At 46.2% G+C, this 15,738-nt stretch overlaps 1 protein-coding gene across 1 annotated transcript in view; it reads right to left on the bottom strand.

Moving 5' to 3' along the window:
- TMEM233 (transmembrane protein 233) overlaps window positions 1–8,478 on the bottom strand; it is a 43,750-nt gene extending 35,272 nt beyond the window's left edge. The window contains exon 1 of the mRNA XM_080940876.1: window positions 8,119–8,478. Coding sequence (XP_080797002.1) covers window positions 8,119–8,382 — 264 coding nt within the window. The 5' untranslated portion in view covers window positions 8,383–8,478. The remainder of the gene's footprint in view (window positions 1–8,118) is intronic.
- Window positions 8,479–15,738: the final 7,260 nt, after the last annotated feature.

Below are 15,738 nucleotides of genomic sequence, written 5' to 3'. Positions count from 1 at the left end.
AAGTCCTCTGGGTGTTTTTCTATTTGAAAGCAAGACACTTAGAAGCTGCTTGGAAGTCCTGGCCATGGGGAGCACTGGTCACATCCACATCATTGAGGGTGTCTGTCCCCAGTGTCTATCTAGATTTGCAGAATTTTAGCAGTTTTCAGGATGGAATCTGAATGTTGTTAAACAACCCTCCATTTCTCCTCCCCAACTCCCAGTGGCTCCTGTTCTATTCTTTGCCGGTATGAATCCAACTGCTTTAGGTCCTTTCTACAATGGGGCTTCATGAGGATGAAGCTTATCAATGGCTGGGCAGCCGGTGGTATGGCTGGATAGAGTGGCCATCATTTCTCTGGGGGACCCCTGTTCTGGCAACTATTAATTATTAATCATGATAGTATCCAGGACTGACCAAGGAGACAGACCCTTTGAATATGTCTAGATCAGTTTAATTGAGAGGTACAGTGAGAATTCTGGGATTTTGGTTTCTTTAAAATCACACAGAAATATTATAAGGATATGTTTTCACTTGAATTCCAGCTGTGGAGCCATGGGGTTGCTTCATATCACCTGACTATGATTTGCCTCGTGCTCTAGTAGAGGCACAGTTTTGCCAGATTCTATCAAGATTCCATGATTGGGTGACATTTGGAATTCTGGGAACTCTTTAGAGGGTATTTAAATGCTAGACCCCCCTGATAGGCAGGGTGGGTTGTTGGTTATCCTGGGAGGGGTTCTGGTTTGCTAGTATTTGTGCTCAAAGAAAAAAAAACAAGCGATCTCTCTCTCTCTCCTCTCTCTCTCTCTCTCTCTCTCTCTCTCTCTCTCTCCTATCTAGTGTCTAGTATTAGGGGATTAAACTGGGGCATAAAGGGTGGGAAGAAGACCCACAAAGTAGCAAAGACCAGCTACAGAGAGGGAAAGACTAACCTTAACAGTGGGCAGCATTTACTCATGGGCTAGGGTCCTAAACTGCATTTAAAAAGTGAATTAAAGGTCAGACTGTAATTGCTCTTTGCTTCCTGATTCTGGCTACAGCGTGATCTTCCATCTTAGCTTCTCCTCCATGAGGGATGTGTTCTCCAACTGTGAGCCAAGATAAGCCCCCCGTGTTTTTTCTTAGATTATGCTTGTAAGATATTAGTCATAGTCACCAAGATCAGCACATAACACAATTCCTATAGGTACTTTAGTTTTTTAACTTGGAGAGAAATTCTCCTGTCTCCCACCTGGTTGTCAGAGTTAGGGATCAGTGAAGTGGGGGCAAGAGCTTCCTGATGAACACAGTGAGTTCCCATCAAATCTTTTCAGGTGGTTCCCTGACTCTACTTTCTGCTTGTGTCTAGACATGTTCTGTTTAATTCTACCAGAGAGCAAATCCTTTTTCCGACAGTTACTGAGGACATAGTTCCCTGACACCATAGGCGCGATAAACGATTCCTACATATTTTCTGGTTCCCTTCCCAACCTTCCCCCTCTTAAAAAGATACATTTATTTATTATATATAAGTGCACTGTAGCTGTCTTCAGACACACCAGAAGAGGGCATCAGATCCCATTACAGATGGTTGTGAGCCACCATGTGGTTGCTGGGAATTGAACTCAGGACCTCTGGAAGAGCAGCCAGTGCTCTTAACTGCTGAGCCATCTCTCCAGCTCCCTGTGAAATTCTCGAACATACTTTGAAAGATTCCACCTCTCTTCAGCCCTAGCATTTAAAAAATTACTTTCAAAGGCACTGTATTCATTGCCACTTCTGATTTCTGAATCATTCTTAGAGTTTTGCAGGGAAGATGAATGTTTTCTCCTTGGTCACTCTGTAGGATACAGATCTCATGGTGGCACACTGTGTACAGTCAGTCAATGCTAAGCCGTCTCTGTGTCTCTTGGTCTCCTGTGCTCTCACTTTGTCTTGGGTGCTGATGTCCTCTACCAGCATTTGAAGTGGGTTCACATCAGGGAAAAGAAAAGCAAGAATGTTCATCGTTCTGAACATTCATCACTCCGCAGGGAGATGAAGTCTTCCTCTCTTATGAGTGTATGTTTCGCTTTAACATTTACCTTTAGGCTGCAAGAAATACTTATTCAGGAGGCATGCTGCTGCTTTTATTAGTATCAGATTTGCTGGTCACAAAGCAAAACAGAGACATTTCCACTGGGAAAGATAATGACATGTGCCTCTGATGTATAGACAACACCATCACCACCACCACCATCACCATCATCACCACCATCACCTCCACCACCATCGTCATCACCATTACCATCATCATCACCATCACCTCCACCACCATCACCATCATCACCACCATCACCTCCACCACCATCACCACCACCATCACCATCACCATCACCATCATCACCACCATCACCACCACCACCATCACCATCATCACCACCAACACCACCATCATCACCATCACCACCATCCTGACCAGCATCTCAAACAGCACAGTACTGCATTCTACTTGTATTCTAGGTATTAAGTGGAATCTTTTAAACGTTTATCTTTATCCCCACAAGTACACTCTGGTAAAGTGCCATCACAGCCTCTGTCTTACAGGGTTAATAAAAACCCAAGCTGGAGAAAGGTTGAGGCACTTATATGGAACCGTAAACAGCAAACGGCACAACTCGGACCTCACAGGAGTCTGCAGAGAGAGGGGTTCTGGTGAAAGAAGCTTGTAAGCCCTCCAGTCAGAAGCCACAGACTCTTCAGTGTCCTTGACTGCAGTGACTATTTAGATCAGTTGTAGAACTCACTGCATCAGGATGTCAGGAAGGACGGAGGCTTAGAGAGGATGCACCTACAGTCTTCTAAGCCAGGTGCCAAATTCCAGTTATAACACGAATGGATGGTGAATTCTCCAAATTTGCTGGCCATCTTACAATTCACCAGGAACCTCATGACCTCCTGATCTACAGACACAGAGAGACCTTGCTGGTCTTCTCGAGTTGAAACAAAGGAAGCTTCTGGTGCCATGTGATAGTCTGTCATAGAGATATTTGTTCACTTAGCAAGCATCCTTTCTCCAGGGCAGAGGACTGGGGTGAGGAAGTATGGGGCTCCTTTCTGCTGTGATCAATGGAAATACAATAGAGGCTGTCCAGTGAATCCTGAAAGCCAGCCTGTGTTCCCTTTGCCAAGCTCTGTGCCCTGGTGCAAGGCTGTACCTGCACTGAGGAAGGTGCTGTATTCAAGTCCATGTAGAAATGCAGAGTGGGCTAGCAGTAACTCCTTCTAGAGGGAGTTCTTGGGGTGTATCTGGTGGGTACTGATTTTTCCCCCTCAAAACATTCTCTCCTTGAGGGAAGAGGGAGACTTGGGCTTTTAAGTGATGCAGCTACCTTTGAGTCATCCCTACTCCTATAAGTAAGTCCTCCCCTACTCCTTTAAGTTCTCCTCTACTCCTGTAAGTCCTCTTATTACTCCTGTGAGTAACTCCTTCCCTTACTCCTCTGAGTAAGTCCTCCCCTTACTCCTCTGAGTAAGTCATCTCCTTACTCTTGTGAGTAGCTTCTCCCCTTACTCCTTTAAGTAACCCCAAATAAACTCACCGATTCTCTAAGCTAGCCCTGGGTGGAATTATCTCTTTTGTCTGTCACTGGTGCTCTGTCTGGGAAGAACGGACATTTGTTCTTGTCCCCCTATGAAAAGTCACACAACACAAAAATCCTCCAAGATGAATACAGGTTACATATCCTTTTCTCGTTGGACTGAAAATTTTCGTGCTCCCACCGCAGGTGATGCTAAGCCCTTCAGCCATGTTGTTATTATCTGTGACTTACCTGTGGCATATTGTATCATTAACCCCAGGCTCCCTGGTCCCACATGGGTGTTAGAAAGAACACACATGCCCACAGCTTGGACGCTCTTCTGTATTTTTCAATGTAGATTTATTCTCAAGTTCTACTCCAACACACAGTTCCAAGTTATAGAATGCTCCTTAGGTGTAGCTTTATAACACAGGCACTGGCTGTTCTGAGATCGCTCACTTTCCTTTTTATTAACCATTTTTGGGAACTGGTTATTTTCAGCATATAGATATATTTAGGCCAACTTCCACTATAGGGCATATTATTTATTAGAATGTGTCTCTTATCATTTATGGTCAACTTGACACCGCCTAGAGTCATTTGAGAAGGTCTCAACTAGGGCACTAACTATCCTAGAGCCATTTGAGGGGGACTCAAATAACTGCCCAGATCCATTTGGCCTATGAGCGGTCTTTGGGGAATTGTTTTGATTGCTGTTTGATGTAGAAGTGTCGTAGGAGGGCCCAGCCTTTTGTAGGTGTCATCGTCCCTAGGCAGGGCTTAGGCTGTGTGGCAAAGTTCCCTGAGCACGAGCCAGTGAGAGTCACCAAGCAGCACTCTCCCATGGGTCCTGCCTTTGGGTTTCTACCTTGAGTTTCTGTCCTGACTCGACTCAGTGATAGATTGTGGCCTGGAAATCACTGCCGAGTAAATCCTTTCCCACTAGTGTATTTTATCACAGAGACGAAACCATGACAGACTTGAGCTGTGCTGGTTTTGGAGGAGGACTGCGAATTATTAACTGAAATAAGCCTTCTCTTCCCATCTTGCCTTTGGTTAGAAAGCTTTATGTTTATGACATAAACGGAAAGCGAACAATTTGGATGCTTTCGGGATATGTCAGTTCATGGGGAGAAAAACCTTATAGCATTGCTGGGCATTTGCATTTGGGTTCTTTTTTATCAATACCAACAGGCCCTTATAGATGGTCCCCAACAGCCCCAGACATTTTTATGGGGACTGTGTAACTCCTATCCGAGACCCCCCTCCATCGCTTAATTGCCATGAATTTATAGATGAGAGAGATTGGGACACAGCCAGGACAGGAATCACAAGATACCCTAAACCTTGTGCATCTAGAGCAGTACTGGACAATGGCTGTTGAGGTTTGAGTATGGTGTCCCATCAAATCCCACCTTCAAATTCAGTCCCTGAACTCTCAGGAGGCTGTGCTTTTAGAAGGTGACCATGGTGTCACCCTTCTGAGTGGATGAGTCTAATCATGTGATCTCCCTCTGCCCTTTGGGATCATCGTCACAAAATGTATCAAGCTCCTGTCCACACCACTTGAATGAGAAACGACTTCAGAGAGTGAACAACAAACAGCAAGTGCTTAGGAGTCCTGTTTACAGTTTCGGCGCCAAGTGTTTCTGTACTCTGCTTGTTTCCATATGTGACAGATGAGGTCTCCAGATACCAAATCTACCCACTTACAGAATGGCTTGCTGCACACGCCGCTTGCCGTGGTTGGCATGCCATATCTTTTTACTATTCGCTGTTAACGTACACACGCCAGGTGCAATGGCATGGACCTGCAAACTCAGCAGAGAGGTCGAGGCTGGAAGGGTTGTAAGTTCAAAATTAGCGTGGACCGGAAATTGAAACTCTGCCTCAAAACACCACCAGCACAGCTACCAACAAACTCCAAAACCTCGCTGGTAAGATGGCTCAGTGGGTAAAGCAGTTACCACATAAGCCTGAAGGCCTGAGTTCAATCCCATGACCCGGGCAAAGGCGGACAGATGGAAGCAGCTCCACGGCATTGTCCTCTGACCTCTACATACAGGCTGGGGTGAGAGCTCTTCCACTTGCATGCACCCACACATGCACCCACACATGTCCCCACACATGTCACCCCTCACACGCCCACACACACACCTACACCGGCGCCCACATAAACAAATGATAAGACCAAAATTAAGTTAAAAACCTCAAACTGAAGCAAACAACAGCAGGGCGCCTCAGCATCCCTTCCTTGCTCTTCAGATGAGCAACCAAAGCTTTAAAAAGCAAAACAAACGAACAAACATATGGCACTATCTCAAAGCTTCCTGTGTCTGATAGTCAGATGGGGTCATGCTGTAAAGTCATTGGGGAAAGCTTGGGGAATGAGGGGGCTAGGTAGAAAGGCTTCCACCAGAAAAACCCATCCCCCAGGACACCCCAGGCTGTGTCACCACAAGTGGTGGCTGATTTGGGACCAGTGAGAAGGAAAGGCTTCAGAACTGCTTCTTCCTAAGTAGCGCTGGCTGGCGAGTTAGCTGCTTCATGAATAAAAGGGAATGGAATGTGGGCAGCGAGACCTGACCTGCGGCTGGGAGAGTCTGGCAGCTCCACAACTCCTCTAGTCTCTCTGAAAACAAAAACAGATACTCAGAGAGGAAGGAAGTGCTGGCATTCAGAAACCGGTGAGAGCACTTCAGCTTCCAGGACTTGGAAACAGGAGTGAAATGGACAGGTGAAACCCTCGACCCTTCCTTCATGCATGCCTTCATTTCATAATATTTTCAGATTATCCACCTGTCTGATTCTCTCATGGCTGTTTCCACAGCACCCACTAACGAACACCACAAGTATCCCTGTCCTCACAGAGCCTGCACTCTGTGTAATGAGGGGACAGAGATAACAAACTTATTTTAAAAAAACAAACAAACAAACAAACAAAAAAAAAAAACCAAAACGAGATTGCTCAGTCAGCAAAGGCACCTGCTGTGTAAGCCTGGTGACCTAAGATCTACTGGGGACTTGCAGAAAGGTGAAGATGACAGAGAAGCCACTCCATAGAATTGTCCTCTGACACCCACGCCCATGCTGTTGGTGCTCCCACAAACAAAAAAAAAGTCTTTGAAGTGCTGTGCACTGAGAGCAACAGGGACAGGTACCTACAGCTTGGGAAGGACTTTGGTTTTAAACTTTTAAACAGGTTTCATGAAGTGACATTTGAACAAAGAAATTATATTATTATTTATCATTTATTATTATTATTGATTATTGTGATGCTTGTCACCATTCTAGGTACACCACAGTTATCTCATTAATATTTAACAATCTCCCAGAAATATAGCCACAACAATTCCCATTTTATAAAGAAAAGCGAAGCTCAGATCTGAGCTGAGTTCTTGACTTCATAGGGCTCACACGTGGTAGGACTGGGATTGGAACCAGGGGTTGGGCTTTCTTATATTGGTGCAGACAGCCAGGTTTGGGGAACGGCAGTGAATAGGTGCAAATGGAGTCCCTGCTGTGCCCCGGAGAGGTCTCACCAGTGGGTGGGTGTATCTGCAGGCTTCGGAACCTTAGCCCATTTGGAGACTTGTCTTTGGTGGAAGTTGCATTAGTTTAGCTGCAGGAGAGGTGGGGCCTTGGGGGAGGGAGCATGTAATTCCTACAACTGCTGGGGTTGTCCCAGGGCAGAGTCTGTGTGAATTTCACCCTGCCACCATGGCAGGGGCCAGCTGCTCCAGTCAATAAGGGAGGATCTGGTTCCTGGGAGCATTGAAGAGGGCAGCAGAGCTGAGCCCTAGGGCATAGCTCCATAGAGGAATCCCCAAATGCACTGGGTGGAGACCTGTGGGTAGGACCGAGGGGTAGAGGGGCTCCTGGAAAAGTCAGACAAGGTCCGTGTGCTGCAAAGTGGGAACAGATTAAGACAAACTGAGGGAGAGGCCATGCAGGCTTTTTCTCTTTGGAGAAGAGCACAGGGTACAATCAAGAAAGTCCTATGGAGGTGTCCTGTGTGTTAGCATGTGGAGGGGGCTGGTGCCAGAGAGAGCCAAGGTGTGGCAAGAAACAGGAAGAAACTTTGACCCTAGGGTAAACATGCTGGGTGGGGGTGGGGTGGAGGGGTGGGCAAGCTCAGGGAAGAGCTGTGGGAATCTCCCCAAGGCCCCTCCAAGAGTGACAGAGGCAGTGCCCAGCGCACTGCAGAGAAAGAACTTGCAAACAGAGAGGCAGCTTTGGGCAGTGGAGAGCAGGGGCACCCAGTGTGGCCAATCATGGGACACAGCGGGACACAGAGCCTGCAGGCTTGGAGCATGAAGCTGTACTGAGGCTTGTCAGAGCGAGCACATGGAGGTTCTAGGAAAGCAGTGGGAACTAGGAGAAGCTGCAAAGTCCAGTGAACTTGGAGTGGGAGTATCTGGACCAAAGAAGCACAAAGTTGGTCTGGAGAAGGCTTGGTTAGCGCTGTGCTGCTGAGCCCCTGGGCAAAGCATGAAGAGGAGGTCTGGACCCCCAAACTGAGTGTCTAGGGTGATGAGAGGCAGCGCCGCCCCGGATCTCTCTTTTGCAGCTACTTTTGGTCCCAACCCAACTCACCATAATAGAGAAGACCAAAGCCACGATGTTGACCGGGTATGCTGGGCAGAAACACGAGACAATGGTGAGCCACAGATAGTTATTGGGCGCGGGTATGTCCTCGTCGGCCTTGTCGTCTTCTGTGTTGGCTTCTGGGCTGCTGCTGTCCAGAGCTCCCTTAGAGTCTGAGCGGGAAGCATACTGAGACATGGACAAAGTCGGTGACACCGGGAGGGACGAGGAGCGCATTGCTCGAACAGCCTGGGGCTCTGGCTGTTGGCTCATGGTGAGCAGAGGCTCTGAAAAGCTTGCTGTTCTGGGCTCAAGGGAGATGAGACTTCGCTCTTCCTGCGTAGGTCAGTCCTCTCTCTGCCTGCACGCCGCTGGGCTCAGGGACTTAGGCCAAGAGCCAGGAGCCTCCCCATAAGAGGGAGGGAGGGAGAAAGCAAGTGGGGGAGGGAGAGGGAGCCTGTCACCCTTGGAGGCAGAAAAGCAGCTGACAGCCATGCTCCCTTACAGGTAGAGACCCTTCTGTGGATGCATGAACTAACTGATTCACACTGAGAAGTTTGCAAGAAAGGGCTCAGGGAAGGAGGGAGCAAGACCTTTTAGGTTTTAAACTGGCTGTGAAGGACCATCTCACCTTTTAAACTTATCACTGAATCTGAACCATTAGAAGGAATAGATTCTCCGTATCCAGCTGATAACACACTTTATATTATACACTTCTTTAACCTCCCAGGAAAAGCAGGAGACGAAGTCTCTACTTCATGGCTCTCGGGAAGACTCCCACGTGGTTTAGGCTGGTACAAACATCCTGGACAGAGACGGGATAGAGAGAGAGAGGGACTCACTTTGGCCCTGGGGCAAAGAAAGCAGCTAATGTTAGGATGTAAGCTATTCCTAAGAAATCATAACAGAGACTCTCTGCCCAGTTGGAGCTTGGTTACAGGAAAGTCCTCATCACCTCACCCAATTTCTGCATTTAAAAAAGGCCGGGTCATTCATGCTCCATGCCTCCCCTGGACATAGCAAGGAAGTCATGTGATTGCACATTAAACCAGGCAAATCTATGTGCTCAATAAATGTTACCAGTTTTCAGGATTCTGGTTTCTTAGAATAGAAATTATTATGTCACATCTTACTCTCTCTGTCTCTCTCTCTCTCTGTCTCTCTCTCTCTCTCTCTCTCTCTCTCTCTCTCTCTCTCTCTCTCAGAATTGGCAGGATTCTCGGCTACAGAAATTTCCTCTGAAATCCAGATATTCAGAGCTTTGTAGGACCATAAAAATAACAATAACCCTATCACACCTGGTTTCCAAAGTCATTACATCACCATCCTCAAAGGTATTAATCATTGTGGTAGCTTTCTCAGAATGTGAGCATATTTGTCTGGGATGCTCTTGCTTATAGCATGGTGGCATGGGCTCATACCTATTTGGTTGTACTTGCCTGTTTCTTTCACTGCACTGCCATTTCTGAGAGAGGATCAGAGAGAGAGGATCAGAGAGAGGATCAGAGTGAGAGAGAGAGAGGAACCAGAGAGAGAGAGAGAGAGAGAGAGAGAGAGAGAGAGAGAGAGAGAGAGAGAGAGAGAGGAATCAGAGAGAGAATCAGAGAGAGATACAGAGACAGAGACAGATAGAGATAGAGGGAGAGAGATCATACTTTTGACTTCTGGTATTAGTGTGAGGGACAGCGCCCAGTGCAAGCTTGCTGGAAAAACACTCAGATAAAATGGTCCTTTCTTCTTCATGCTCTCTTCTCCATTTTGTTTAGTTAACTGAGTTTGGGTAAACCAAAAGATTGGATTCAGTCTTCCTATGTTCTATATCTCTATCTATCTATCTATCTATCTATCTATCTATCTATCTATCTATCTACACACACACACACACACACACACACACCCTAGAATGGCCCTCTACTCACAGCAATCCTCCTGCCTCAGCATTGCATGTGCTGGGATTACATGTGTAACAGTACACCCAGCCTTCTATGTAGCCTTTGTCATTGCCTTTCCCTCTGAAATTATATATAGAATAATAGAATATTAGTCTCAGACAGCCTTGCTTTGTTCATTTGTCAACACTAGGTTCAGTCACTGTGATGTTTTATTAGCATGGCTACTTTTCTGTGAGGATCACAATGCTCATTTATGCTGTACTGTTATGTCCAGCACTTAGTTTTATGCTAGTACATGGGAGAGAGAGAGAGGTTAAAACAACACCCCTGATTGAGAGAACCAAAGAGCATCGAAGAAACGGATCTCTCCAGTCTGAGGCAATTCTGCATCTAGAAATCTATATTTTGGGTGCCCAAGAAATCCATATTTCTGAAACTCTCTGGTAATTCTGCTATATATAACGAGGCACTTTCTTCAACCCTAACACCACCTCTAGATTTTAGGTTGTAGCCTTGGATCTGTCTGGAGATTTCCCTCCAGGTCTGTCTTAGAACCTGCTTCCAAAAGTTCAACTGTTTCTGCTTACTCCCCAAGCTTCTCTTGGAATAGTCTGTTCCTCATTTTCAACATTCCAGCTGCATAGACTTTCCCTCTTTATTAAACAGTGCCTTTCCTACTCTACAGTCCCTATACATGCTCCCCCTGCCCTGTTCCTCATCCCTAGGTCCATTTCTCCACCACTTTCTGAACCCTCATGGACTCGCTCTTCAAAGGAGACCATCCTATCCTTCATAGACTCTGTCTTTTTATTCTAGAACAGCACTCAGGCCATAGTAAGTGCACAGTAGATAATTCATTGAGTGAATTCGAGAGTATTTAATCATCCAAGTCAGGTGCTTGGAGACTCGATTCTTCTTTTCCAGCCTCTCTGAGGGCTATTCATCAAACCCTATTGATTCTGCCTCAAACAGGACTCTTCAGTCTGTCCTCCTTCCCTTCTTTGCTACAGCTGGTGTCCCGGTCCTGGCTTTAAGGACAGTGGGAAAACTGAATGGTACCTCTTCTGTGATCTGAGGGTGGTTAATATATGGGTACGACGAAACTCGACATTGAGATTCCAAGTAGAATTTAGCTTTACAAGCTCATCAACTGCACCATCAAATCTAACCCACTAGTATCAGCCAGGGGGATACAAACAAACAAAGAGGTTGTTGCCTCTTCCCGACAACTGTCCATTTTGCCAGATTTGTCAAACATTGAACGAGTGATTGCCATATGTATACAATGAGTTCTTTATATTAACAACTCATTCACTCCCTACAGCTTGAAAAAAAGGTGTGTGTGTGTGTGTGTGTGTGTGTGTGCGCGCGCACCTGTATGGATACCTGTATGTACAAGCAGAGGCACTGTTGGATCCCCTGGGGTGGGGGGCTTGAGCTACAGGTGGATGTGAGCTGTCTGATGGGTGCTGGGAACAGAACTGGGGTCCTCTGCCAGAGCAACTAGTGCTCTTAACTGCTAGAACTTCTCCTCCGCTCCAGTTCCTGAGACTTCTGTTAGCTAGATGGTGAGGTGTCCTTTTCAAAAATAGGAAAATTTAAGATGACTTAGGTAAGATGTCTCATGTAGGGTCTAGGCAGAGGTGCAGGGGTTTTAAGTGGGGTTAAGATATTTTCCCCAGTGTTTGATGGACATCTTTAAAGCTTGTTGGAATTGTTCTAGGTCTTCTTAGAGAGAGTGGATTAAGAGCTTATTGGCTGGTTGAAAGTGTGGGAATGAAATCTTAATTATGTGAAACATTGAAAACAAATTTGCAAAGTAAGTGCTCACACCAGAAAATATATTGTATAGAGTGAGGATTCTTGAGGGAGAAATATGCATTAGATTACTCGGCTAGGCTTTCCAGGTCTAATTTCCGGAGTCTTGGAGTCTCTCTAATTTTCTTCTGAGAGCTCAGCTTGTTGCTCTTGGATGAACCCTACTGGCTGTTAGCATAGAGATGTGGTACCACCTTCCCTCTTAAGGAGCCATCCATGGGGAGAAAGCAGCTTCCCAGCAGATGGAGGAGAAGAGTCTGGATCCCAGTGGAGCAAAACATCTTCCGGATCTTTGTTTAGAGTTCTTTTTCCCCCCTCAATAATTTATTTTTATTCTGTTTGCATCCTGATCACAGCCCCCTCTCTCTTCCTCCCAGTCTCACCTTTAATTACAAGTCCCTTTCCCCTTGCCCCCTCCCCTTTTTCCTCAGAGAAGGGGAGGCACTCCCTTTATGTACCAACCCATCCTGGGACATCTAATCGCAGCACATCCTCTTCCACTGAGACCCAAACAGGCAGTTCAGGTAGGGGGAAGGGGATCCAAGGGCAGGGAACAGAGTCAGAGACAGCCCTATTCAGATGTGAAATGGGTTCATTCTAGACAACCAGGAACAGAAGAGCTTCAGAAGAAAAAAGAGTACTGCCATAGTCAGTGACTGCCACAGACCACTGGTGACACCACAGCCTGTCCCCTGCTAGATTGATTTCTACAGGTGCAATATTTTTTTCACTAAAATGGGATTGACACTCCTCTTCCTCCTTTCTTCCCTTAGTATAACCTGACTACTAACACCCTTTTGGGTGTTGTCATTGTCCTGTGATTTCCCACTGGCCATGTGGGTTATTATTGTTGCTCTGGTCACCAGAGCTAGGTTTTTTTTTTTTTTTTTTTTTTTTTTTTGGTATTTATTATTATTTTTGTCACTGTTACATTTAGAAAAACTGCAGGGTCTTAGTCAGGGTTTGAATTCCTGCACAAAACATCATGATTGTGAAGCAAGCTGAAGAGGAAAGGGTTAATTTGGCTCACACTTCCACATTGCTGTTCATCACCAAAGGAAGTCAGGACAGGAACCCACACAGGGCAGGAACCTGGAGATAGAAGCTGATGCAGAGGCCATGGAGGGATGTTACTGACTTGCTTCTCCTGGCTTGCTCAGCATGCTTTCTTATAGAACCTAAGACTACCAGCCCATAGCTCCACCCACAATGGTCTAGGCACTTCCTACTTGATCACCAATTGAGAAAATGCCTCACACAAAACCAGCCAGTGTCTGCTTTGTGGCCCGTGATCCTACAGGACAAATGACAATCTTTTGAAACTTAATTTTTTTTTTTTACTTTATTCTTTATTTTCTCTCTCTCTCCCTCCCCCACCTTTCTCTCTCTCTCTCTCTCTCTCTCTCTCTCTCTATCTGTGTGTGTGTGTGTGTGTGTGTGTGTGTGTGTGTGTGTGTGTGTGTATGCGCACATATTGGATCTCCTGTTGCTGAAGTCACAGGGTATTGTCAGCCATCTGATACAGGTACTGGCAACTGAACTTGGAAGATCGGCAAGCAGTTTTAACTTTATTTATTGACAGTTTCTCACAGGCATACAATATGTTTTCATCTATTTACCCCAAATCAGTTCTCACACACACTGTCCTTCTCATTTCTCGGGTCTATCTCCATCCCACCCTCTGAGTTTTGTCAGGGTGGCTTGCATGAGCTTGGGTGGGGATTGCTGGCTGGAACCCGGGCTGCTTTTGTAAGGCTGAGGAAAACACAGACTGGTCGGTAGAGAAGCCACAGTAAAATGTGAGCAGGAAACATTTAGGTTAAACAAGTGATCATGCATTCAGCAGATGCTAGACAGGGGCTACTTGGGATGAGATGAAAAGAATAGAATTCAGAGACTGGACTTCATGGCTCCTCACTAGGAGGACCCCCGATATACAACGGGTCGGTACTGAGACAGTGGGTGTGTGCTGGGAGTCAGGATTTCAGACAGGAGATGCAAATAGAATGCCAGAGAGCAAGAACATGAGATTCTGTGCATGCTATTGAGTGGGGGGGATGAGGAGGAAGGAAGGATGAAGGGAGAAGTGGATGGAGGGACAGAGGGAGAGAGGGGGGAAGAAGAGGAGGCAGAGAGAGCAATAGTTCGAGCCCCAGGAATCTGCTGATCTATGAAATTCGAGAGTCCAGATCTTTAGGAAATAGTCTTAAGAGGTCAAGCATATTTGTTGCCAAATTTCACATTAGCTCAAGCACCAGCCTTTAGTCGTGGTAAAGTAACTGCCATGGTCTCAGGGGCTTTCTAGAAGAGAACAGTGCCTTTTTGGCTAATATTATTAGAATACCTTTCCAGTCTCCAACAACTTTTCACGTGGGAGAAACCAGGCGGCACTCAGAAAAAAGGACTCTGAAGGCAAAGAGACTTCCGGATGTGATTTCTTCAACCGAACCCACGGATGCTGACTGTAATTCTTCCTTCCTTGGCCCTCCACTGCATTCAACAATAAAGTGCCTGACCCTCCCTTCGCTCTTCTAGATGATCAGATGGTATAAAACCCCACATCTTGGACCACACTCTGATGCTTGGGATGAGTCCCTTTTCATAATAAGCCCAATAGAACATTGCCGAGGGATTTCTTAACTGCCCAGTGCTAGCTCAGTACTGGGGAACGACTCGATGTTTAGTACCCACTCTGCACACTCTGTGTGGCCTCCGAGTGCACTCATTTAGTTCCCACTGCAGCTTCTGTGATGTGGATGGTGAGTGTCCCTCTTAAAGACGGAGCATCCGGGTCAGATGGAGGAAGACTTAGGTAAGGTCCCAGAGGTAAGGAGAAGTTCTAGGATTGGGGCCAGGACTAAGATGCTTGTTCATGCAGGAGAACCGGACAGACAGAAATCACTCATGCTGTAAGACACCATCCACAGCTGTTCCCTGCACTCCCCATTACCCTTGTTTCTGGGCACGTGCTCTTGCTCCCTTGCAACAAAAGCGTATACATTAGTCTTTGTCTTAAATCTTTATAACCCAGTGCTGGCCTCCCACTGCAATTCTCTGCTTAGTCGTTTTTAACGACTTTGCCATTTTATCGTGATTTGACCATGTCTGTCATGGGGAACAAGGTTGGAGAGTGCCCCCATCTGTGTTAGAAGTGGGGGCGGGGGAAATTTCAGAGACTCACCTCCTTCCTGCCTTTCCCCTCCCCCCAACACCACCCTACCCAGGACCCTGCCTTGGCTTCTCTGGGTGAAATGGCAATACCAGAGCAGGGCTGACCACGTTGGGAGGACAGGGGAGAGGTCCCAGGAAGTAGAGTTATTAAAAAAGAAAAGGAACATTTGTACTTCAAACCAAACCACTTACAGCCTTTTAACCTGTAAGCTGTGTGGGGAATTTACAACCTGCAGTAATGGATGGTGGATACATGAGGGTAAGGGATTGGCGTGCTTGGTGCAGAGGAGGCGTTTGGAGGAGAGAAATGGAATCAACAAGAATTGTACATTAGGGTGGCCCAGGGAGGGGGCATTTGGTTTCTGCATTTGGGACACAGTGCTTGGTGCATATAACTCAAGGTGACCAGATCTTCTGGTTCTTTGTCACTCGTCGTTATTACATTAATTACTTACTCATCCAAAGGTATTTATTTGACTACCACCGACCAGGCACTATTTTGGGTGACAGTTGTAGTAAAGAGGAAGAGACTCATGATTCCTGTGCTTTTAGACAAATGAAATACTTATAACTTATGATATAGGGTTGAGATGGGAGTCTTAATTGAGCAGTTACCAAGATCAGATTGGCCTGTATTGCATATCTGTGGGGAGTTATCATAATTATTAATTTATGTGGAAGGATACAGCCCACTGTGGGCAGTACCATTCCCTTAGAAAGTTATCCTTGGCTATATAATACAACTAGC

Source organism: Micromys minutus (assembly GCF_963924665.1).
Source record: "Micromys minutus genome assembly, chromosome: 29".
Taxonomy (NCBI): Eukaryota; Metazoa; Chordata; class Mammalia; order Rodentia; family Muridae; genus Micromys; species Micromys minutus.
The sequence above is the reverse complement of the archived record's forward strand: the minus strand, read 5'-3'. Positions and strand labels throughout refer to the sequence as shown.